The sequence below is a fragment of the Bombus huntii genome, chromosome 14, assembly GCF_024542735.1.
Source record: "Bombus huntii isolate Logan2020A chromosome 14, iyBomHunt1.1, whole genome shotgun sequence".
Classification (NCBI taxonomy): Eukaryota; Metazoa; Arthropoda; class Insecta; order Hymenoptera; family Apidae; genus Bombus; species Bombus huntii.
The window spans coordinates 6773173-6797895 of NC_066251.1; the positions used below are offsets into that span (position 1 = coordinate 6773173).

General features: G+C 32.1%; 2 protein-coding genes and 1 long non-coding RNA gene across 8 annotated transcripts in view; all 3 read right to left on the reverse strand.

Moving 5' to 3' along the window:
- Positions 1–2200: 2200 nt before the first annotated feature.
- Positions 2201–13170, reverse strand: LOC126873333 (RING finger protein unkempt homolog). Of its 5 annotated transcripts, none has more exons than XM_050634088.1 (12): positions 10988–13170; positions 10390–10599; positions 5376–5798; positions 5093–5295; positions 4569–4699; positions 4308–4484; positions 4028–4220; positions 3680–3951; positions 3377–3586; positions 3128–3283; positions 2898–3059; positions 2201–2634 (listed from the first exon to the last, which is right to left on the reverse strand). In XM_050634088.1, exons 1-12 carry the CDS (start codon positions 11044–11046, stop codon positions 2476–2478), a joined length of 2355 nt encoding a protein of 784 aa, XP_050490045.1. In that variant the 5' UTR covers positions 11047–13170; the 3' UTR covers positions 2201–2475. The 5 variants fall into 5 exon arrangements, with proteins under 5 accessions (XP_050490045.1, XP_050490044.1, XP_050490043.1 ...); XM_050634087.1 differs by having other exon boundaries at positions 5072–5295; XM_050634086.1 differs by having other exon boundaries at positions 4569–4711; positions 5072–5295.
- LOC126873344 (uncharacterized) lies at positions 9022–10383 on the reverse strand. The gene is made up of 2 exons (XR_007692384.1): positions 10217–10383; positions 9022–10114 (listed from the first exon to the last, which is right to left on the reverse strand). It is a non-coding gene; the product is annotated as an uncharacterized LOC126873344 (long non-coding RNA).
- Positions 13171–13410: 240 nt separating the features above from the next.
- Positions 13411–24723, reverse strand: part of LOC126873331 (uncharacterized) — a 42078-nt gene continuing 30765 nt past the window's right edge. Inside the window, exons 2-16 of one of the 2 annotated variants that reach the window (XM_050634080.1) lie at positions 24499–24717; positions 22880–23184; positions 21766–21837; positions 20761–20984; positions 20572–20669; positions 20106–20417; positions 19638–20024; positions 19329–19567; positions 18946–19226; positions 18688–18844; positions 18402–18604; positions 18168–18316; positions 17788–18099; positions 17303–17712; positions 13411–17193 (exon numbers count right to left, since the gene is read on the reverse strand). In XM_050634080.1, the coding sequence (XP_050490037.1) occupies positions 16632–17193; positions 17303–17712; positions 17788–18099; positions 18168–18316; positions 18402–18604; positions 18688–18844; positions 18946–19226; positions 19329–19567; positions 19638–20024; positions 20106–20417; positions 20572–20669; positions 20761–20984; positions 21766–21837; positions 22880–23184; positions 24499–24612 (3825 nt within the window). In that variant the 5' untranslated portion in view covers positions 24613–24717 and the 3' untranslated portion in view covers positions 13411–16631. The remainder of the gene's footprint in view (positions 17194–17302; positions 17713–17787; positions 18100–18167; positions 18317–18401; positions 18605–18687; positions 18845–18945; positions 19227–19328; positions 19568–19637; positions 20025–20105; positions 20418–20571; positions 20670–20760; positions 20985–21765; positions 21838–22879; positions 23185–24498; positions 24718–24723) is intronic. The other variant, XM_050634081.1, reaches the window with a different exon arrangement.

Genomic DNA, 24723 nt, shown 5'->3' on the forward strand with positions numbered 1-24723 from the left:
TAATCCTTTGATGGATCGTTTATACCATGATACGCAAAATTGTATGTTTTTAGTAACATCTATTATATTTTAATATTAATAATTTGTAATAAAAACGGACCTAATAAAAACATTTATTTCTTTTTTGGCCTCACTTTTTGATACTAAACTATGAAGATAATTGAAGAAAGGAGAAACAACAATCAGCTTCATTGTCGAGTTATTAAATATTTAAATAATTAAGTAAAGTTTGTTATAATACCCTCTTTTTTTCTGTTTCAATGAAATTTGTGTACTTTTTTATACCTTGTATTCTCATTTGGTAATATTGTGTTTGTTTTAAACAAGATTCATGACTTATATGAAAAAGCTCTAATAATCCGCAAAAATATACGTCCTTTGAAAAAAAGTCAATTTGTGCAGGGTATTATACATTTAAAATAATTTTAATTATATCGTAAATATTAAATAATAGTCTTTAAAATTGGTTATAGTAATGTTTTATGTCTATCAGGAAAAAATTTGATAATGTTGTCCTATCTATACTATTCATTTATACTTTAGGCAATATTTTACCTTCTTTCTTTCTTTACCATGAATGTATAGTCGCTTTATAATGTAATGATTACCAGCTACATATTCAAAATGAAAATGTTTTATAGAGCCGGTGTACAAAACGCAGTATTCACGCGTTTCATTGAAAAAAGTTAGTTGGCATGCTTTTTCAGTTGCATGTCGCTTATATCGAGCTGTAATACGTATGTCACATAATTATCGCTGGTATCATAAATATAAGTTACTCCTTCATCTTTTGATTAAATTGAAAAATCCTAAATATTCATAATATTTCTTACACCTAAAAATGTAAAAACTTATAACACAAAAATTGAGTTTAATTAATTTAGTAATGTACTTTTGTCGCAAAATTACGTTTCTTCATTACTATCACACACTACTTAATTTCAATAGTAAGTATATAACGTATTCATATACATATATATGTATATATATTCATTTATATTATATATATATATTTATATTATATATAATATATATAATATATATATATATATTATATATATATTATATATATATATATTTATATTATATATATTCATATATATATTTATATTATATATATATTCATATATATATTTATGTATATTAAGCATACTTAAAGTTTAAAATGTAACATACTACATACCATATACAGAAGAGAAGCATAATGAAACATATACAAATGACTACCTACTAATTGATATATTATCAACTATTAAGAGAGGAAAAAAGAAAAGAGAATAAAGAAATCGTATTGGTATAAAAATCTTAACTACCAACTATCACTGTTTTTCGATGTATCCAAAGTATAAAAACATTTTTTTAATGAATTATAATTTAAGTATATTTTATAGAAATTATAAAAGATGAAAAACAAAAAAATATATGTGTACATAAATATCTAAGAAAAACAAAGTGAATAATGTCAAGAACATTGTAAGTTTGAAATAATACATATACCTTTCTTTTAACAATGAAATTGTTAAATGTATTATTTTCTTACATACTTTTCTTTTACGAATTCCAATTCGTTTTTTGTTATAAATATGAGCAATTTTATTATTTTGTATAAAAATCTAGAAATCATATATATATGTATATATTCCTTATATAATACAGGTATCGATACTACCTTTTCAACCAAGGATATAAAATTTGTTAATACTTGTATTATTACCATCAGTACGGGTCAATTGAAAAATCCTATTTAAATATATATCTTTAAATACAATAGAAATATCATCTCTTGTGACATACGTTTAACAGCTCAACAATTGAGTGAAATTATTCTATAACTATTATATTGTGGGACATTAATCTTTTGTTGCGTTTAATTATGGTATTACAATTTTTTAAACAAATATATACTTTAGAGGTCCCAAAATTTTGTCCATCATTTATGATTATATTGTTTTTCTTTTCCTTCGCGTTACATTGTTTGTGTAACTGGCACACATGCGTGTTATTAAATGCTAACTATTTAGCTAGCACCCTGCTAGTAAATGTATCTTGTATTATATATTAATTAGTTTTCCATTCCAAGATCATTAATATGTGTCCTTAATATAAAGGATGTGATATCTGAATCTTGATGAATAGCTATATAGTAGCATGATGGTTGACACAAAAATGTATGACAAATACAGACTACGGAAACGAAGTCTTATCACATCCATATTCACTTTGGCGACAGTCAAATTATATATTTGAATAAATTTGTTCATCGTTTGTTTTGTTTCTTTTTTCTATTGCGGTTGTACATGTATCGCAATACAAATTCTTTTAATTGTTCATTTTATATACCATCGCATTTAAAGTACCGGGAATTTACGTTGAAAATCCTAGTACTACTCACATTAGAATTATGAGGATATTTGTCTTGGTTATTAAGAAAGAATGGAGATTATAACAACGGGTGTTCTAACAAAATATTCGGACCTAACTTGTGGAGACAACCGGAGTCTGGCAGTACGGGCACTCTCGTTGATTTGGAGCGCACGTCGAGCAGACCACGTAGTGGTTACAGGGTGAGAGGGTAACAGTGCGATTTTGTTCTTCGCAAACCATGCACTTTGTTGCCGTTTCTCTGTACAGCACCTGGAACGGCAACAACTGAGCTACCTATAGTGTTTCCATTAATCAGATCGATCGCAAATAGATTAGACTTTACAATTCTATCAAAGATAATCTTGATTGCCAATTGGAACGTGTTTAATTGATAATAGAAGAAAATTCTGTTTGATGAAGATGAGGTAGCTGTAGAATCTAATTCTTTCGCATCCTCTTCAGATAAATTAATCATTATTCGCGAAACGCTTGATATACCAGCTATTCAAGCTGGCATGACAACTTTGTTTTACCTTTTCTACTTCTTCGAGATCCGAACGAAGCTGTGATTGAATTGATTTTAATGCAGCTATCGATAACGATCTGAGCTCACTTGTTCTTCTCAATGTGTGAAGGTATGGTCCACCACCAGACGCTTCATTTTCTACCCTTAATGCTTTCACTTGTAACAAGGCCTGTTAACAATTTTTATATCGCCAACTTTATATATTTTACAGAAAAAACGAATATAACTACTATTTACCTCATCTCTCTGCTGTTCAGCGATACTTGCTTTTCTTTTAGCCTCCTCACTTTCTAATTGCCATGCGGCGCAAGCAGCTCTAGCTTGATTAATACGTTCGTCCCACGTTGCTAGTTGCGCACGACTTGATGTCAATTCCTCCCTGAGCCTTTGTACCTAAGACAAATTAATGCAAACGACATGTCTCCTTTAAACTTTATTTTAGTTCATCAACAATAATGTTGAAATAAAAATTGGGGGAGTTCTAACCTCAGATAAAGATCCTGTGTTACTCGGACTAATGGAAAATGCATTAACCAATGGAGATGCTGGGAGAGGTTGAGTACGAGATGGAGACATTCCTTGATTTGTAAAATCAAATAAGCTACTATTAAATCCGCTAAGCTTAGAAGCTGAACTGCTAAGCTGTGAAATATGATTGCTAAATGGGTCTGATACTTGATTCATAAATGGCATAGTCTGAAATCAATGGAACAAAATAAAATATTAAAATAGTGCCAAGACATTCTTTTCTGCAACAGACGAAAGAACAGAATAAAATACTTCATTTACCGATTCTATTGAATCCTGGTGAGAAAATCTAGATCCAGTAAGAAAACCAGTCGAATGTAGATGCTGCAGTGGACTGGATGTTGATGGCGAAAAATTCGTAAGAACTGAACGTTCATTCATTCCAGGAATATTAACTGGTGCTGAGCTACCTAATAGTCCAGAACTTGCTAGGCCTGCTGATATTGAATTGCTAATTGGTGAATTCGTATCCCTATGAATTGATTCTACTAAATTTAAGGGGTCATCTAGATGTAACTCGTCTAATGCATTTCCTGAAAAGGAAAGAAATCATGATTAAAACTGGGTAAAAATATTCTTTTCCTTTATTCTTCCTTAACTTTACCTTACCTACTACAGATTCCACAGTATCATTTGGGTAAAATGAACTTGAAAGTGGTGAGACGGTAGTTGCTAATGAATGATTCCCTAAGGTTCCATTCAAACTATATGCACTATATAGGCTTTGTTTCAGTTGAGCTTTTTCTGCTTTCGTTAATAAAGGATCACTGTCTATTGTAACCACTTGTTTTCGTATTTCACCCTGTTTAATATTCGTAGAATTATTTGCTGGACCTTTATGAAATGTACAGATATTTGATTGATTCCAGAACCAAATGGTCAAACTTACAACTTGCAAAAGAGAACTGGGATTATAAAGTATGCTTGTTAACTTTTGCTGATTGGAAGTGTTTACAGTGCTATTGGAATTGGAGTTATGAAGTTGAGCACCAGGAGCTTTACTGTGTGAACTGTTACTGCCAACGCTACTAGTACTTGCTGATTCTGATACTTCACCGCTTCCATTCTGTAATTTAAATATTTAATGATATCGCTAAATTATATATTATCTAAAAGAAATTCATTATTTTTAGGTACATAGTAGACTTACACTACTATCACTAAGTTGTTTATCCTTCTCATGACTGCGCTTATCGGGTGGAAGCGCATTGCTTAGAATATCTGCCAGATTGGTGCCACAATCTATAGGTACCGCCATGTCCCTCGCCAGGCTCATTTCTTCTGTTGGCAACACTGCTCCATCAGCACACCATACCAACGTCCCAATATATCAATTTTGAGAAGCAATTTTGAATACTAAGTTTAATCATTTACAAAAGGCCTATGTTTACCAAATAGAAAGAGAGAGAGAAAGAGAAAGAAAGAGAAAAAAAGAGAAAGAATCCTCAAAAGCAAATATAAAATGTTAAATAATTTTTATATAGAAGCAATTACAAGCGCTTTTATACATTAGTAGACTTTGCGCGTTACATGAATTTATTTTGATCAATTGCATATCAAGCGATTAAGTATTGTGAATGAAGCCAATAAAATATTATTAAAAAAAAAAAGTTGCACGAAACTTACTAAAGTAGTAGTAACTGTTTTACGTACGGTTTATGAGGGTACACTCACGGTCAACATGTGCAAACGCACAGAAGACTCCGCGTGGACAATATCCAGCTTGTTGTACATCATTACACTTTGTGGATTTGTATATCTCAGGATGGAATTGTTGTTCCGTACGTGTATGACAATATGTACAAGCATCTCCTTGTTCGCAATTGCCTGGTTCACCCCATTCTTCTCCATGTTTTACATTAGGACATGGTGTTGATCTAGAATGAAGTTTCAAGTTAGATACATTTGTAAATAGTTATTTTTAAAGTTTTTCTCAAATTTAGGGACAATTACTTACCTGTACTTGTACTTGCGTGGACTACGTCTTTTATCTTTACTGTTGTGATATTGTGGACAGGCATAGCCCTGACGACAAAGTCTTGGTGGACGTTTGCAAGGTTCTGTTTTGTAATTACTGAGTACATAATTCGTATCCTGCCATTTTGGATCTTCATTCATTAAGTTCCTTTCTTTGTCAAGTATGTTTGGTCCATTAGAAGATGAATTAGGATCAGAATCAGGGTTCTCCAGTGCCTGTATCTCCTTAATGTCATAAACAGGGGGACGAAGATCATGATTACCATGTGCAAAGGCACAATGAGGGCCATTCTTGACACAGAACCCACGTGTATCTGTATCATGGACACACATGCAGGTTTTATAATAACGTAGGTGGTAACGCCTTTCTGTGTCGCCAGCAGTACGGTGAAGAAACGGACACCTGTTTAACAACAAAATTTATATAAATTAATTGAAGAACAGCACCATAATGTATATAAAAAATGTACCATAAAAATGAAGATAACTTATTGAATAATTAACTATTATAAACTAATAGAATTTTACTAAATTAATGTTAATTAGGATATACAAATACATTAATTCAAAAGAATTGAATTTTAATACTACTCAATGTTAGACTAAATGTCAACTAAAAACTATTAAATATGGTTTGATAACAACATATTCAATGTAGGTCTTATAATACATGATAAATTATGTAATGATTATATAAGAGACTATACAAATTCAATTTAATGATTTTTGGACATTACAAGGAACTCATTTTTTTAATAAGAATTACAACTTAATATGGTTCGCGCATTCATGCTTTACGCGAGTTATTGTATCTTTTAAAATTTAACTTAGATTAGGAAAGAATGCAATATAATGCGGTAAACATTAAAAAATTTACAATAGTTATCAGAAAAACAAATACGACCTTGAACTTTCGATAGATAGTTTTATTTTCTGAGCTATAATTGTACCATAATGGTTTCGGAACATTTTACGGTGCAGCAACAAGGATTACCACATATAATTCTTTGTTGCCACCATGCCACGTAAGAGAAAATCAATATTAGTAGGCTCCTTTGTTTGGGAACTCGAGGCGCTGGATATTTTGGAGGGAAAACCGATCACAGATATTTTCATTTATTTTTTATATAAAATGTATATAGAAATATCTAAAATAAAATAATTTTTTAGCTAATTGTTTTTGTATTGTGGAAATAAAAATATAAAATCTTATTTAACAATACGTTATAATCTTCCATGAGATTAATGTTAAAAACATTTAAGAAAAGATTAATTTATCATAACTGATTTCAATTCAATTCTTTCGAATTTTTATTTCAGATAAAAATAGAATAATAAATGACTACAGTAACCATTATCGCAAACTTATGATTTATGAATGAAGAAAATCAACTAAAAATATAACGCTGCAAGCAACGAATATTCAGCACACCCTTATCATAATTAATAATACGACAAATATATCCGTGCACGAATTAGTTATCAATTAAAAACTCGCTCACAATCTTGTGTTCTTCAGAGGGAAAGTTGATGTGATAAAAGTTAAATTGTGATAATTATTGTAAATTATATTAAACAAAACGTAATTTTCACGTAAATGGAAAAAAAATTCGATCTTGAATAAATATTTAATTCTTCCTTCTTAAATACGTTAATGTAGCTACTTTGTATTTATATTTTTCTCCAAACTCAATAGAATATTCAAACTTATTTTAGCGTACATTGTATGTAAAAATGGATATAAATATTAATATACTAATAAAAATAACGATAATTTTTATTACTTAAATTTTTAAAACGTGTTTCAAATATTTATGTTAATAAACTAATTTAGAAAGGATTGTATCGATTTTGTTAATAGTTTGAATATAAAAATCTTTGTGGTATGTCTTAATAAGTATATAATGTAATAGCAAAAGTTAATAAAATACTATAAAATCAATAATAACAGGTAATAAATAATAACAAATAATGCACAATTTGTTTTGCAAATTGTAACAAGCATAACGAAAATTTTTTAGCATAAAAATAATTCGTAAACATTTTTCACATTATTCCTGGCACATTTTTTTATAAGCTTTTACGTTGAACTTCGTCTATTAATGGTTTCACAAGCGTCTTAAAAGAAACTGGTTTCGTTTGTTTTCATTAACAGATAATAGGTTTTAATGTTTTTGGTGATAATTCTCGTAATTTTATTCATTCGTCTTAAAAGATCATTCATCAACGTCTACTTATTCGTTTGTGCTTCTTATTTGTTTATTTTACACACATATGAGTTCTACAATATTAATTAACAAATAAGAAATGATTAAAACAATACTCTTTTTAAAAATAATATTCTGAGAACAATAAATCAACGATAAATTTTTATCAAGCAAGGAATTATCAACAAGATAATTTAAAACAATGACCTAAATCTATGTCTCAATATCATATCCTGCATGGATATCTAGAATTAAACAAATTCGAGTTAATAGCCTCAATATTATGCAAATATACTTATATATTTCTTTTTTCATATTTCATAGTGAACAGTTAGACGCCATTTATATACTTCAAATATTTAATATCGATTTCAGAATATTTCATATCGAAAGCGTTACAATATTATAATACAAATTAAGAAGCAAAGGGACGAAAGTGTAATAGAGGAAATGATAACCTCGAAAAAAAGATGGCCGCGGAAGAAAGTGTAGTTATACGCCTGAAAGCATGGAGAAATTTCTGCTTAGTTTCGTTGGGTTATCTACAATGGATGACAACAGGTTAACAGCCGACGGTAGCTATATTCTATCAGCAATGGCGACTGGAAGCGTGTAAGCTTACATTCATAACAAGAGGAACATGACTCGCGATGTTTTAATTTGTTCGCTTCGATTCGATTGAATTAATCCAAAAACACGTTGCATTAATTAGTTTGAAAATAATGATTCGCGATTGGGCCACAAAAACTAGTCAGAATCAATGAATATACCTATGTAACAGTTGATTCTTTTCCTTCCTTGCCTGTAGAATTTAGGTCAAATTTTCAACATACGTATTCTATGAGACAATCGAAACATAACCGTCGAATCTTTGAACTCTTTTGAATAAATACTTTAATTAAAAACATACTTTATTACGAAAAATTTTATAAAATGTAATTTTGAAACATTAAACATATTTTAATAATAGAACCACTGATAACTTAAGTAAAAGTGAAAAGAATAAATATTGCAAAAATTACTTAAATTCAAAAAAACATAATATTGCAAATGTATAGAATTACTAGAAACATTATGGATTTGTCATCTTGATTTCTTTGATAGTTCTAGGGCTAAGAAAATGGAGTTGATCATTTTCTTCTCTAAAGAAATTTATGAAAGATGTCTTACTTTTTGAGTAAGAATGCAAACATTATCTATAAAAAATCTATAATCGATAGTGTTACCCGAATGTTTATACTTATTATTTTTTAGAAATATAAATTGTACCAGTTTTCTGTATATTGTCCTCTTTCAGTTTCTTATTTAGAAACATAAAAAAATTTATTAGAAAAATCTGTTTTTTCTGCGTGTTTGTATATGCATTAAATGTAATACGAACATATAAATGTATGCAATAAATAAATCACGGTTTGCATATACGCAATATTATGTTTATTAATTTTTTATTGTCATTCATATATTTGCAAACAATATCTACATATACATTGCACGTATTTCATTAAGGTAGAAGTTAAAATAACAAATAAAATAAAATAAAAGTACTACAGATGTTTATATAAAATCATATTCTTATAAACAAATGAAACCTAAATTAAGATGCATTTCATTTATTAAACATTATAATGAATACTTTTTACATAATTTCTTCATTTTTAATATTAAATTATCCACCTAATTTCTTTTCATATAATATTATCTACATTATTACATCTATAAATTTACTATATCTGTAATAAATATCTGTAATCTAGTCATAAGATGCGTGTAAATAAATGAAACTATTATGTCTACTATACACGTCCATACTGCTTTTCTGTCGTACACGAATCCGATATAAGAACGCAGCAATGTTTCGATCACTTTTGTTCACTACATACATATATGTATGTTATATATTATATATATAACACATACGCATGCCCTCGAAAGTTACGTCGAAATTGGCCTCCTCTTCGTTACATAGGTTATTCTCAAAGAGATGTTACGTCGTTACGCATTACCACGCAGATGCATGTTACAACATGCGCGTGTCAACGACACAAAGAAATCCGATAGACCCCTCTGTTATTCTTTTACATCGATATCAGACTCGATCACGAAGAAACATTTTCATTCATACTTTAAAACTCATTTACGGTTTCCAAACTTGAGCAAGAATACGTTGCATGCTTTATAAGCAGAACAATGTTAATATGCTTACACACACGCGCGCGCGCGTAAGCACGCACATACATACACAACGAACAAAGAATAATAGATAACCATGTCTCTTTTCCTCTATAAAATTCGTAGGTGTTTCAAAGTGAAAGGATGATAATAAGAATCTTTTAATACGGAAAGATTAAATGTTAAATACTACGTAAGTTTTGATGCCGTCGGCTGACTGCGACAAATCGATGTATCTGACATAAGAGATATAGTAATGTCGCGTTAACTGGCCAGAATTTTGCTTCGCTAACTGACCGTCTCTACTTCCACCACTTCGTCAAACTGATTTCTTGAAGTGAGTCTTTAATATTATATATGTAAAATAAACAAACATATCAATGTATCGATATCTCAGGTCTTATCCAAAAAAGAGATAGATACTGGAGATTTCTCAGAAACGTACCTCTCTCGTTAACTGGCCAAATAAGCTTTGATCTCGGTGGCCAATTAACGAAACACACAACTGTATCACTCGTAATACCCTCTACCGACGGACGAGTAATCCACCGATAGCGTAACCCCACGGTAAAAATGGTATATAATGTATACACAATGCTAACTGATAGATAAACTTACTCGTCTCCATCTGGACATATGCCGGTAGTCTCGTCGTACTTGGTGCAATAATTATCAGCGCTATAGTTGAAGGTGCGGTCCCTCTTTCTCACCGGTCTTCGCCTCCGCTGGTTCATAAAGTGCCAGTTGAAGCACGTGAAGGGTCGGTGCTGTGTGCATTTGCGCTGTATAAAGAGGGGACATTGTTCGACGCGAAATTCCTTCAAGTATCTGGAATGCGAATCCACAGAGCTACACATTATTTCGTGGCGTATTTTGACGCGCGCGTCGATGCCGCGCTGCTGTGCTCGCGCGGCCCTCCCTCTTTTATTCCGTTCTCTTTCGTTTTCTTTTCTCTTTTCGTTTTTATTTTATTTTATTTTATTTGCATATGGACATAGGCATATACGTATTTATCATTACGTGTATTTTTTTATTATATTATATTTTCATTAGAATTCTCTTTTTTTTGTTAAGCACTTCACTTTTTTATCATTATTATTATATTTAATTTTTATCCGAATCACGCACTCTTTCTTTCTTTCAGTACTCTCCGAAATTTCTTTTTTATCCAACACTTTTTTCTTTCACGTAGCACGCGCGACCGGCGCTTACTTACGTGTAATGATTCGCCTTTTCCGCCTGAGCTGTCAACAAAGGTTTAGAGTCGGACTTCATCTTGGACAACACAACCGAGCAACGCGCGCGCACACATAGACGGGGGCCGAGTCACACTCTCTCTCCTCTCCCGTTTTTTCTCGTCGTCCTCGTCGTCGTCGTCGTACCCGTCGTCGTCGTCGTCGTAAGCCGTCGCGTAGTCTGTCTTTCGCCCCTTCACCCCTCGCTAAACTTTCAACCATCTATCGGACACGGAATGCGGGACATAGGGTGCGCACGACGCAATACACATTATATGCGCCGAAACTATCCAATCCTTGTGCTCTCTCCCAGTCACGTGACTGCTTCTCTTTCAAGGTCATTGATGTTTTGGTTCGCTCCGTACCGTAAACACGCACCCGTGCTCAATGCTCGGCCTCTTACAATAAGAATTTGATTTTTCTACACCTTATCGATTCTGTATCAGGTCCTATTTCAGACTGATTTAATTATTTTTGTATGTGATTCTAGAGCTCTCCTGTGTGTGGAAAAGAGAAGGACGCCGAAAATGCAACAATCGATTACTAAAGCTCGACCTCGATCGAGTTCCGATTCTATGCTACGTTCTCACCGAAGCTGAGTCAACATCGTGTAACCAAGTCTTCTGCAAATACCGATTGCGTCTTATTTTTGATATTCTGTTAATAAATATATCAATTATACATGTAGTTTGTACGTTGATTCGTGTTAATGAAAATTCTTTCCTTTTCTTTAGGTTCGAATATACTTTCGATACATGCTTCGTGTGAATTATATATAAAGTACTATCGATATCTTCCTTTTCTTGTAATAGATTCGCTTATTCTCTTGCTTAATTTTTTACTGTTATTCAAATGTGGCTTACTTTAATATTTAATACTTCTTGAAAAATAAATGTATATAGGTTCTGATAAAAATAGTAATAGAATAAATTGAGAATGAATCAGTAAATGCTTGTTTTAATACGCGTTGCGTTGCGAAATATAAAATCATAAATGACACGCGTGAAAATGTCCGGCCTATTTATTTTGTTCATCGTAGCTGCATGTCGGTCTGTGATTCGGTATATCGATTTGATTGAAACGCCTCAGTTTTGTTCACACTCTCACTTTCACTTTTTACATCATACTGGATTTTGTATACTATGTTACTTCTTTGGTCACTGATCTAATACATTTCACAACTCCCTGGGCTTTTAACACACAATACTTAAAATGTATATCACAGGCACGTTTTCAGCTGCTCGCTAACGTAACTCGTTATCGTAAAGGTTACGCGTATGAATCATCATTTCTTATCGGTTCTTTACAACAATTTCGATACATATTTAGATACCTGTGTTGAGTACGGTCAAGCTTCATCGGTTTTTCCTCGACGATGATCGTCTAGACTTGTCCCGACCACGCTTCGTGACTTGTATCTGCGATATGCAACGTTTAACATCACCTTTCGCATCACCGAGAATTCGTCTATTTCCCCCCTCTTTCATAAATAAAACGTATTAAAAGCTTCCATTTCATTGTGACCAAAAGTTTCAACTTTTCTTACAAAGCGATTTTACGAGACCAATTCGATTTTTTATTTACAATTCTTCCCTTTTTCATAATTGTCGCTGCATTTATAATAAATTTCTCAAATTTACAATTTCCGCTTAAACGTCACACATATGAGGAAATACCGGTTTTCTGAGCATGCGCAATTGAGCGAATATGTGTTATGAACGAAATACGCAATTTCGACCAATCAGAGGGCAGATACGCAACAAATTTTGTTCGTAATATGTGAATAATTTATAATGACTTGTTTCATGCATGGATGTTTCTTTTTTGAATAAAATAGTTCCCTTTTGTTGCTTTTTGAGTAAAATATAAAACGAATGCGTTATTGATAAGAAAAAATATATATATATATATTACACATATATATATGAAATATAAAAATCATCACATTTTTTGAATATATTAAATCATTGTTGAATTAATTTTTAATCTCCCCTGTTACTCAAATATTTAATATAAGATTGTATTAATATAATTAATATACTGTTATATTGTATTATATTTATTGTATTTTATTGTATGATGTAATTCATTTTTTGTTGCAGTAACACAGTAGATATAATGCAATATTTCCAACTTCATAAACTCCTATGATTCTTCTTTGAAGCATGTTTATGTTTTGACAAAATTTATTATATCTTTAATTTAAAAAAGATAAAAGCATTAAAATATAAGCATTATTTTTATCACATTTACATTTGATGTATACAAAAACGGGAAGGAGTACGATAATATTATGAAGAAACATACATACTATGATTTAAAGCGTGTATTAAAAGGGAATCATTTTTTTTTAATGTCATTACGATTAATATAAATAATTATTCGTGATAAAAAAGAACCGTCATAAGTAAAATTTTTTAATAAATTGTCAAGAAATATTGCTAATATGTTACATTATGCAATTATGATATACGCAATTATAGTTTTGTACAACTTTACATTCGAATAGGAATTCAAAATGAAAATATATATATATAGCAAACACGAGCAATAGTATAATAATAACTATAAATAGTAAATGTTTCGCAGTTATAATCTACCTACGTAAAATTTTTAATTTCTACGTAAATTTATTATACTTAGATACGATTTTAAGTTTCGTTATTGGTTCCGATATAATATTGCAAATGTATTTTCCTTTTTTTAATTTATCGTTCATAACTTATTTGACTTTGTACAATTACATTCTTGTTCGCTACATACTTAAATAAAGTCTTGTAGTACACTAACATACCTAGACACAAACTAAATGTGAACCATTCGTTAGACTGATAAAAATATAATACTTTTACAATATATGAAAATAATACACATTTGGTTTGTACGTACGCATGTTTGATTAATGCTACATTCATGATACAACGTTTCCTACAATTCTTTTTTAAATCTATTACAATACGTAGTACTACCGATTTTTATTCATTTACGCATTTCTTATTTCATTTCCAATAAGAAATAATTATTTGAACATTCTATCCTGATTTTCTTCTTTGAAATTATCCCTGAATAATTCTTTGAAACATTCAAATTGGAATTTTCATAATGTACAACAGATTTAGTTTTGTATTGCTATTGATAAGTGCATTTGATAGAAGAAATTATTACTAGTTTCCTTAGAAATTGTGTTTCAGAGAATTAGCTAGTTCAATCATTATGTTGCACAGTTTTATTCATATCATATAAAATAATGTTTCTGAAGTAACAAATAAATATGTGTAATTAACTGAAGCTAATATAGCAAGTTAATATTTAAGGAAGTTTTCTCCATGTTATGCTGTATCAATTTTTGCAACAAAGAATGTTACATACACATATATTTTCATTAAAATAGGTTTCTTATTTTTATATATTGCATTATTCTGTTTGCCATCAGACGTATTTAGGTTCTTACTAATTTTGAACACTCCTTGGATGGATATTATGCAATTATTAATTAACTGTATAGTCGTTAAAAACCATGACAGTATTCCTCATTGGATGTTTTTCTTTGGATGGACTTGCGCATTATAGTACTAAAATCCAAGGCAATCTTAAAAACGTGCCTTCTTTAAAAATGGAGCGCTTAGTCTCTTAACTATTACTTAATTCAGTTTGACAACAAACAAAAACTGGTCAAAAGATTGTATAATCATTACTTCTTAATATTTCTATGGTTTACAACATCTACAGATAAATATTTATTATAAGTATCTTTATCGGATTTTAGTGAGTATTCTTTAAGGTTCTAATCAATTGCATTCTGTAAAATGCATTCTTTTTCTTTAACACAGACAATATTTAAATATATTCGAATATTAGTAAAATGAAATATTTAAAATTCTATGCTTCCTTCATCCAATCTCATTGAGATACAATCCTAAAATGTTATAATCTAAATATGAACAATTTTTTGCAGTGTGTTGCAGTGTTATTATGGTTAATACATTTTACATTGTGCGATATCGAATTTACATATTTTAATTAATATATCTGAATATTAAGATTGTATAATATTTTTTTTCGTTATCACTGAAAATTCTGATTTCCATAATATGTCTTGATACACTCAAATACAATAGAAGACAAGAATTACATATTCCATATTGTATGATTATAGCTGAATACAAATATTACACTAGTATCATTTATTATAAAATATAATAAAATCAACTTATGTACACATTATTATTAAAATCAACAAAAAAAAGGTATAGTAAAAGAAGATATTTAAAAAAGTTTACAAGCATTATAAGATTTGTTCAAAATAAATAAATATATATCATTAGTTATCATGTGTAAGATTCAATTAGTAATTTGTAATTCTGAATAATCCTAATTAAAAAATACAGAATTCTTTAAATTGTGCTTGCATATTCTTAGGAGAGAATAGTGTAAATAAATTGTAACTGTTTCGAACTGTTTTACTGTCAGATTAAGCGATATACTGGCAGCTTGATATTTTATAAACAGTTTATAATGAAATAATCCTATGATATTATCTCACATGAATTATGTAAATATCGAAAGAGAGCAAACTTTTATGTATTCCTTTGAATGGCCTTTAGCGTGAATAACAAGAAAATGTATTTGAATTATTATTACATTAACAAGTTTATTTATACAATTAACTATCTATATACAATATGTCAATAAGAATGTTGTATAACTTCTTTAACATAGATTTAAAGAGGTTTTTTTTTAACGGCACTGGCCATTCATACGCTAATATTCTACTTATCTGACTCTGCTTATAACTTGTATACATAAAAATTATGAATCTGTAATGACATCCCAGACTTTGCAGATGAGCACATTCTATATACTTATTATATTATCAACCATGACGGTTCACTTAAGTTTTAATAGAAATTAATACTTTTAATAGTGACCACTGATTAATTAAATTAATCGAGTACTAATTTAGATGGATTTATAAGATATCTGATTAGGCACAGAAGATGATGTTCTGTTGTTGCAATGAAAGTGATATTGGTATGCTGATAATTATACATAATAATATGTATATGTTAATGTAAATTCTACAAAACATTTATCTCGAATGTTTAGAACGTTTATTTTTCCTATGTTTGATTTTGATCCGCGAAATATTAAGATAAAATGATTTTGATAATGTGCTACAACAGGCACGTATATATAACATTTCTGAAATTTTGTATGTATTTTTATACACATACTGATGTGATTTTAAAACGAGGCTTATTGGAATTATAAGACATTATTCTAATTAAAAAAATGTTTTCTAGTCTTGGCTCTCAAATTACATATTCAAATGCAACTGAATCTATAATAATAAACTTTCGAATTAGCGGTTCCCAACGTCCGTCTTTTTTTAAGTAAAGTTCATTTCTTGCATTTTAATTAAAATTTCTCTTTTTTTGACGAAAAACAATTTTATTTAATCAACCTCAGTGTAATAAAAATGAAATGAGTAAATGCAGGGTTTTTAAAAAAATTGTATAAACAAAAGATCTATGTCTAAACTGACTTTTGCATAGTTACACTTATTTGTTTCTACTTGCACCTATTATATATAGTATATTTACTTGGCGTAACAGTAAACTCAGTTCAAACAGTTGTTCCGTACGTACTGAACATCACTCTAGTGGTATCTGTGTCCAGAGTAACGTCTTCGGGAGATGCAAGATCGACCTTTATAGATCCAGAATTGTTTCTTCTCCTAGTCATGCCACCACCCCAATTCGACAGCGTCCAATGATAAGTTTCGCCCTCTTTATCGGTGTTTGTCGTTCCCTGAGTATCGTTATCTTTGTCTAAGCCAGTTTCAATAGAAATCGAAGAATGTGAAGCTACCGAATCGAAACTAGAATCTGCAGCCCCTCTATAACGACTAACATATTCAGTAGACATTTCACCGGGCGACTCTTCGATTGCTTTCAATATATTCTGACAAAGTTCCGAATCGAGGGGAATCGGATTTTCGGAATCGCGATTATGAATGGTAACAGCTATGTGTGCTGGATGCGGAATAGGAAGTGGAATAAGCAACTTTTCTGCACTGTAAGGACGAATTTGCCGCTTCCACGGCTGCCAGCGTGTCTCTGTTGTACCATTTGTGGACGTTGTGCGTCTTCTAATTTTTGTCGATGTTAAAAGTCCTCCAGTATCACTATAAACGAGAACAACTTCTTTAATTTGACTCCACATACTGATCGTATAATACTTAAAATTTTAGTATTTAATATTTAGTAATATCCAAAATTCAGAATATTTTTTACCATCGCTTATCTGATTTCCTGCTATTACTAGTCTGTTTAGCGCGTGGGTTAAAAGCTGAGACCTCTAGGTACGGACTATACACTTGTATATTTCCACGTGGTGCATAAACTGCGCCGAGCAAATCTGGCCCATTAGTTCCGCCGATTTCTGTGCTATGAACCATATCTGTGTAACGTGATAAATCGACTCCAGGATGAGGTTCTAGCCTGAATTTCGTATCTGCGTCATCGAGAGGTTGAAGGAAATTTAAACTGAAAATATCTGCGTACATGAGGCCAGCTAAACCAGCCCAGTCACCGACACTTAAACCTTTGTTCTCCCAGAAATCCTCTTCATTCCCTGATAATCTCGCGAACACATGACTGGGATAAAGGCGTTCTAACATAAGTGCCCCTTGTTGTATTACCACCTTAAAGATGGAATTATAAATGTATAAAATTGTAAAATAATTTTTAGGATCAAAGGTGCTTTGGCCGATAATTACCTTTAGATCAAAGGTAGTAAGTTTTATTTTACTTCTTACGACCATTCCAAGACCAGTCTGCAAATTTTTTCTACGTCTGTCTAATTTTTCGTGTAATACGGCGATCAGATCTTTGGCTTCCTTTTCTAACGATTTGTACGGATCTTTTGTTTTGGCAAGGCTAGCAGCGAATGGGCCAAAACAGGCTTCTACAAATTGAGTGAAATCCCTCTGAGGTTGTGTAATTAATCGTTCTGTCTCTTGTTGGAAAGCTAACAATTCGTCTAACTCTAGTTTCGCCTCGAATGCAGCTAAAGCTTGTTCAGGCCTAATCTACAAATAAGAATGGAACAATTAACATTAAGTAGTAGTTATTTTAGTGATTAATTTGTGATACCTACTTGATAATAATAATCAGAAGTTAGTCCTGGTCCAGCTATTCTTTTAACCACAAAACTATCACTGGCCGGTATACGACCCCTGTTCTTTATTACTAAATGGAACATAGTCGTGTCCCAGACCACTCTAATCCAGTAACGTATCACAGCAACTATGAGATAGTGATATATTTTAAATAAGCGAATCCTTCATAGTTAATTACTTTTTTAATTTATAATGAGAATATTATATTTTACCTGTAAGTATCACAAAAGAAATAATAGGACACAAAACAAGAGCTACAATTAACGCCGCGATTGGTTGTAGACAGCCTTGTGTACCGATATTCCAAACTAATGCTTCCATGATGACCAAATATCGATTTCTACTTGGTTCTGGACTATCCAAATCCATTATGAGTGCCATAAATGCATGCAACGCTAAGGTAATTAAAGGCATCCTAAATTAACAAAAAAAAAAGAAAGTGTTACCGTTTTATAATTAAGAAATATTATGATATATGTAATAGTATATTCAACGGACCATAAAACTGCAGTAAGTGCAATAAGAAGCGATCCTAAACTCGTGACTATACAGACGACAGGAAAAACAAATAATATAATAAGTGTTCCTAGAAGACCTTTAACACCATAGTTCCATAATCTATTTAAATGCCTTGTCATTCCTTTTCCAATAAATCCTACAATTAAAAGCAAAGTTATTTAATTAATGATCAAATAATCATTTAATAAATTCAACAATAAAAAATAAAGTATAGAACTATTAATTTATTAAATTTACCAGTGTCCGGTTCTGTTTCAAAATGTGTCCGACTTTTACTAATATGTCTCCAAAGTGCTATCAACCGAGAACAAAGAGTGGGCATTTGAGACGACTTTCTAGGAAACAGGGTTCCATTCAATTGACTCAATTCTAGATCGGGAGTAAAGGGTTGTACGAGTAGCAAAGCTCGTATGGAGACTGGACTACACCACGGCACTGCCACGCCTAATAGAAACATTGCATTCCAAGTCCAACACCACGTCCTGGCTACGTAATTAATCCAACGCCACATAGGCCATCTGTTTATAAATTTTAGAACCAATTAATTCTTCATAAATTTACACCAGGAGGACAATGATCTACTAATTTTATAGAATGATTACTTCATTGTTACAATATACCTTGTTGTAGTTGTGTGTACAATCTCCCTTTCAACTAAAAAGACAGGCTGACTCGGATCTGCGCGAGGTGTCGTGATAGATGTCGGAGTATTGCTCAGCACCGTTGGTATGATTTCAGACTGGCCTTGAAAATTGCGTCTGATAATCCAGTTTTTTGGAAGCCATATCTGTGTCGGCCATTGGAAGCTCCTCGTGGGTGTTTTAACTTTGCGCAATTCTTTCAACAGGACTGGTTCACGCTGAGAGAAACGAATACATTGTATTCATATGCGAATAAGTGTTTATGACAATATCTGCAGTTCTACGTACCTCTTTCATAAATGTTAAATCACGATTAAGAAAGTAAACTGTCTGCTGTAAATTTTGATGAGTGCACAATGTGAGAGCTTCTTCGTGTGCGCTCCATTCGCACTCTTCGATGAACTTCTCCTCAACTTCTCTCATTCTATCGCGCATCCATGGTTCTATTCGCGACAAAACTGGATGTTCGTTTTCTATATGGCATTTCAACGCTTCTTTCGTTTGCAATAGTTTACGCTGCACATTTTTCACTGCTCGATGCATTAACACGACCGATTGTGCTTGCTGAACCAACAGTTGAGCTATTCCGTTACCGAGATCGAGTATGTCTGGATGCGATAAGATGTTAGAGAACACTCGTTGCAAATATTCTCGCATAACAGCTTCGTTGACTTCCTAAAGGTGATCATAATCAATAAGAATACACCGCACAGATTTATGATAACTTCATAGTGATTGATATAGAAGTAATCGTACTCTTTCTATCTCTTCATCCGGTTTTTTCCGCGCTCTCAACTCAGAAATCAGTCTTTCTCTGAAATGAAGAAACCAGCCTCGTGTCTCTCTCTCCAAAATAGCAACTAAAATCGGTAAAGCTTTCCTGATGATGTCTCTGCTAAATAATCTAAGATCAACCACTGCTCCAGCGGGTGTTCCAAATACGAAAGGAACCGGGATAGGTAATAGTTGTGATAATTCTCTTTCCACTTCGAATTTCTCCATCGTCGCTCGCCGAAGCTGTTTTCGTACAAAACCACATAGAAGTTCCAGAGAATCTTCATATTCAGGCTGCAATTTGTAGCGAGATTTATGAAAATCTTAGAAAGCGATGCTTTCCATCATATTAATATTTTTATTTATAATTCCTATTGACATAGCCTCTGCTTAAAGTAGCAATCCAATGTAACTGAAATAAATATTTTAGAGGACTTATTCAATTTACCCTGCACACTAATTCGGCAACCAAGTACCGACATCGCTCCTCCCTGATTTTAGCATCCAAATTATGTGCTTGAAGCGATGGTACGCCAATTATAATATCTAAAACGTAATAACGTCCAATTGTACTTAAATAATATTGCCTCTTGCGAATCCATTAGAGATAGAAAGGACTTTCTTAATGAACTCATACCAAGAAGCCGTAACAGCCCTGTTAGTAAAGCTTTCAGAGATTGCGAAACACTGAAGCAATGGGAGACCAGTCTGGCTTTCGCCGTAACTACAAGGAATCTAGTTGCCAAAGCGAGATCCCGAAGCAATGCATCTCGTCTTCTGTCTCGTCCACGCTGAAGAAGTCCGCTCAATCTCCATCGGTGTGTCTGCCCAGCGAAATTGATCGAGTCTACCTCGAATTCCCTGAAAGACAAATTGTTTATTAACACAGTCGACTTTGGGATAAAAGGAAAAAAAAATATGGAAAAAAATCCAGAAACAGAATGTTACGTCTACATTGTGAATATATGTATATATAAAAAAAGAAAAAATACATTTAACATATATACGTACATAGAGAACAAACATATCCTGGAATATGTACAAAATTTTTACATTGTTGCAGCGTTTCTAATTAGTGAATAACCAAAACAGAAGAACCTTACACTCTCCACTCCTTATTCGTGGAGCTAAAGCTAGTGATAAGAATTGTTCGCTATAATACAAGCATACTTTAAACGCTCTAAAAATAAAAAAACACAACCTACACCGTATATTAATTGTGTTTTAACAGTTAGGATTTACATCATGCCGTGATTGCCTAAGTATTATTTGTTATAAGCTGTGTTATCTCTACGAAATCCCTCCACACATAGACCAGATATAAATCTTTCTTTTCAGTGAATTCGTGCACTTGGCAATCCCTCGTTTTATATATTTGATCTCTGTCCGATGCAAATCAATCGATTAATTAATCGCCAATTGTTGTCAGGGTGAATTTCAGATGAAGATGAGAAGACCATGCTGTTTTGTGGTGGCATTTACACAGATTTTGGGTTTTTAGAGATATAACTTCTTCGTTAAAAAAGAAAAAAAAAGGATGATCGTGAGAGAGAGTGATTCCAGTCTCCAAAATCATTGCACAGGGTAACGATCATTGTTTCGGTCAACTTTGAATATTGTGTGACGCTGGTGTATGACATACCCGCATCTTCGAATGCTCTCCAATTGAGTGGCATTCAGCTTCTTCGGTTTTCCGTACTTCTCCTTCTGAAAGCTTTACAAAAATTGTTAGAAAATATCAGACACAAGCGAGTGGCTGTTTGGTTTTACACATCCTTACGAAAACGAGGCACCATTTGGGTTTGGTTCGCTCACTATTCTTATATTATCAAAACGAAGTGATATACATTAAGGCTGACTACTTGAATAGTTAAAAAATAAAATTCCTTTAAGGTTTTGCAAGGGAATTCAATTATCACAAATTCCTCTTTTGTCTTTTTTTTAAATTTGCGTAGGCGATAAACTCATATGACGTTTATACACATGACGTTTTCTAAACATTTACGTATTTCCTGAAATTATATATGTTATATACGTATATTCCTTGCATCCTAGAAAAAACTAGCATCTGTGAGAGCTTCATTCAAGCCTTAAAAACAAGTATCTGTTAGTAAGTACTCGCGATGTTTATACTGTGCGCAGAAAAGTCGCTAATATCTAATTCTAAGGGATACAATCGCTACGATATTGTGTTTCGAAGCATATTCAATTTAAGTATAAACGTCATTAATCCTTAAGTTGCAATAAGATTCGTTAAAGATTCAAAAAATTCTTAGCCCTATTTTTAATCTTTATCATTCGATTTTTTAAATCAGTACTGTCCAATACTAGGGCGCGCGCGCGTGTGTGTAGTTGATTATTTTTATTTCTTAAATATTACTTTATCTACTATGTGATTCACAAAAGACTGGAAATCCTTTGTGTTTCTTTACGCATAATATGCCTTATATACTCTTTTATTTACAATACGTTCCCTGACTAAATCTAAATACAAAATCTAAGCAGAAAACATGTGAAACCATAAATCTTAAATTAAATCATTTTCTAAGTTACAGCTCCAATTTCACTAGTGACTGCAAGTCTTGGATAGTACTGCTTCAAAAAACTGAATCCAATTCGTACTTGGTCGACGAGTATCGCAACTGCAGGCTTAAGGACGTCCCTAACGTGAGAGCTTACGAATCTGATACTACTGCTACCTACAAAGATAAAGATAAATATTTAAATGGATATCTCGTTATTATAGGAAGACCTACCCTCGTTTGCTGATGCTTTCCAGCTGCTTTTTGGTCAATCTCCTTGGTTCACCCTTGCTGTCTACGGCGACTGAGTCTAATTCGTCGAAGCTGGGCGCGACGAACAGATCCTTCAGGTGGTGTTTCTTTCTCGCAAGCGTGTCTTCGCCCTCCGTACAAGTGGACAGTGCCGGTGGAAGGATGATAGGGAATGTTCTCCAGTGATAGAGGAATTGTTGCGCAACTTCTTTGATGTTGTGCACCAGTGCCTCGACCTCGGCCGGCGCACCACGCAAATGAGACGTATCGAACTCCACCGGCTCTTTCTAATAAAGAGTAAATAGATTTCTTCGTAAAATATCAATTGTACATAATTTAATATCAATTAATATCAATTATATATACACTTTAAATAATTATCGTTATTTAACTATTTGCTTTTTGCAATAGAGGGAATGAATATAAAAGGTGATTAAAGTAAGTGAAACTTCAAAATTGTTGAAAACAGGATTTTTGATGTTACGGTTATGTTCTACAATTTTATTCATATAGAATAAAATAATGTTCCAGAAGTAACGAATAAATATGTGTAATTAACTGAAGTTAATATAGCAAATTAATATTTCTCTATGTTATTCTGTGCCAATTTTTGCAACAAAGAATGTTACATACACATACATTTTCATTAAAATAGGTTTCTTATTTTTATATATTGCATTATTCTGTTTGTCATCAGACATACTTAGGTTCTTATTAATTTGGAGCACTCCTTGGATGGATATTATGCAATTATTAATTAACTGTATAGTCGTTAAAAACCATGACAGTATTCCTCATTGGATGTTTTTCTTTGGATGGACTTGCGTATTATAGTAATAAAATTCAAGGGCAATCTTAAAATCATGGCTTCTTTAAAAATGAAGCGCTTAGTCTCTTAACTATTACTTAATTCAGTTGGACAGCAAATAAAAACTGGTCCCCAATTGCATTGAGATACAATTCTAAAATGTTATAATCTAAATATGAACAATTTTTTGCAGTGTGCTACGGTGTTATTATTGTTAATACACTTTACATTGTGCGATATCGAATTTACATATTTTAATTAATATATCCGAATATTAAGACAGTATAACGTCTTTTTTCGTTATCACTGAAAATTCTTATTTCCATAATGTATCTCGTTACATTCAAATACAATAGGAGACAAGAATTACATATTACATACTGTATGATTATAGCTGAGTACAAATATTACACTACTTTTATTATAAAATATGATAACATCAAGTTCATCGTTTAAATTAAACGAGTAACGAGATGCTTTTTCCGGGTTGATGTTCCTAAACTAAAACTATTTTTTCTGCTCCAGAAACATTATACTCTTTCCACGCGTAATGCGTATAACCATTAAGCGAGTAATTAACGTCAGATTAAATGTCCAATGTGGTTCTTGGTTCCTTCGTTGTGCAACAGAAATTTAATAGGCAAATACATACATCTAAAACATTATTTAAAGATAATTTAAAGATAATATAGTATTAAACGTAAATAGGATAGTACCTGGCATTTTTGGCAAATAAAGGATCTAAGTCTATTTTCTTCAAAGTATCATTTTCTGTTAAATGGAATTAATGTACCTCGGGCTGAAGTCCATCTCCATTCTGTCGGTGACAAGGTTGTTGGTTGTAGGCCTGGTGATTCGGTGCCGTGTTGGCGGAGTTGACGGAAGCGGAATTCAAATTGTGGGGCATTTCGCGCGTAAAAAGCGTGCGCGGCGGTTGGGGTCAGCTACCCCGTATACCGACTATCTCCTCATACACCATGCTGCTGGTAGCAACCATTTATCATTCCACGCCCTGAAA

Bases quoted from the DNA above. Each gene is read 5' to 3' on its own strand.
- LOC126873333 (XM_050634086.1), bottom strand. From the start codon at position 11,046: ATGAAGTCCGACTCTAAACCTTTGTTGACAGCTCAGGCGGAAAAGGCG. The intron at 10,600-10,987 runs GTAAGTAAGCGC...TTCGCATTCCAG, and splicing joins GAAAAGGCGAATCATTACAC to ATACTTGAAGGAATTTCGCG. The intron at 3,284-3,376 runs GTTAGAACTCCC...AATTTGTCTTAG, and splicing joins ACACAGGATCTTTATCTGAG to GTACAAAGGCTCAGGGAGGA.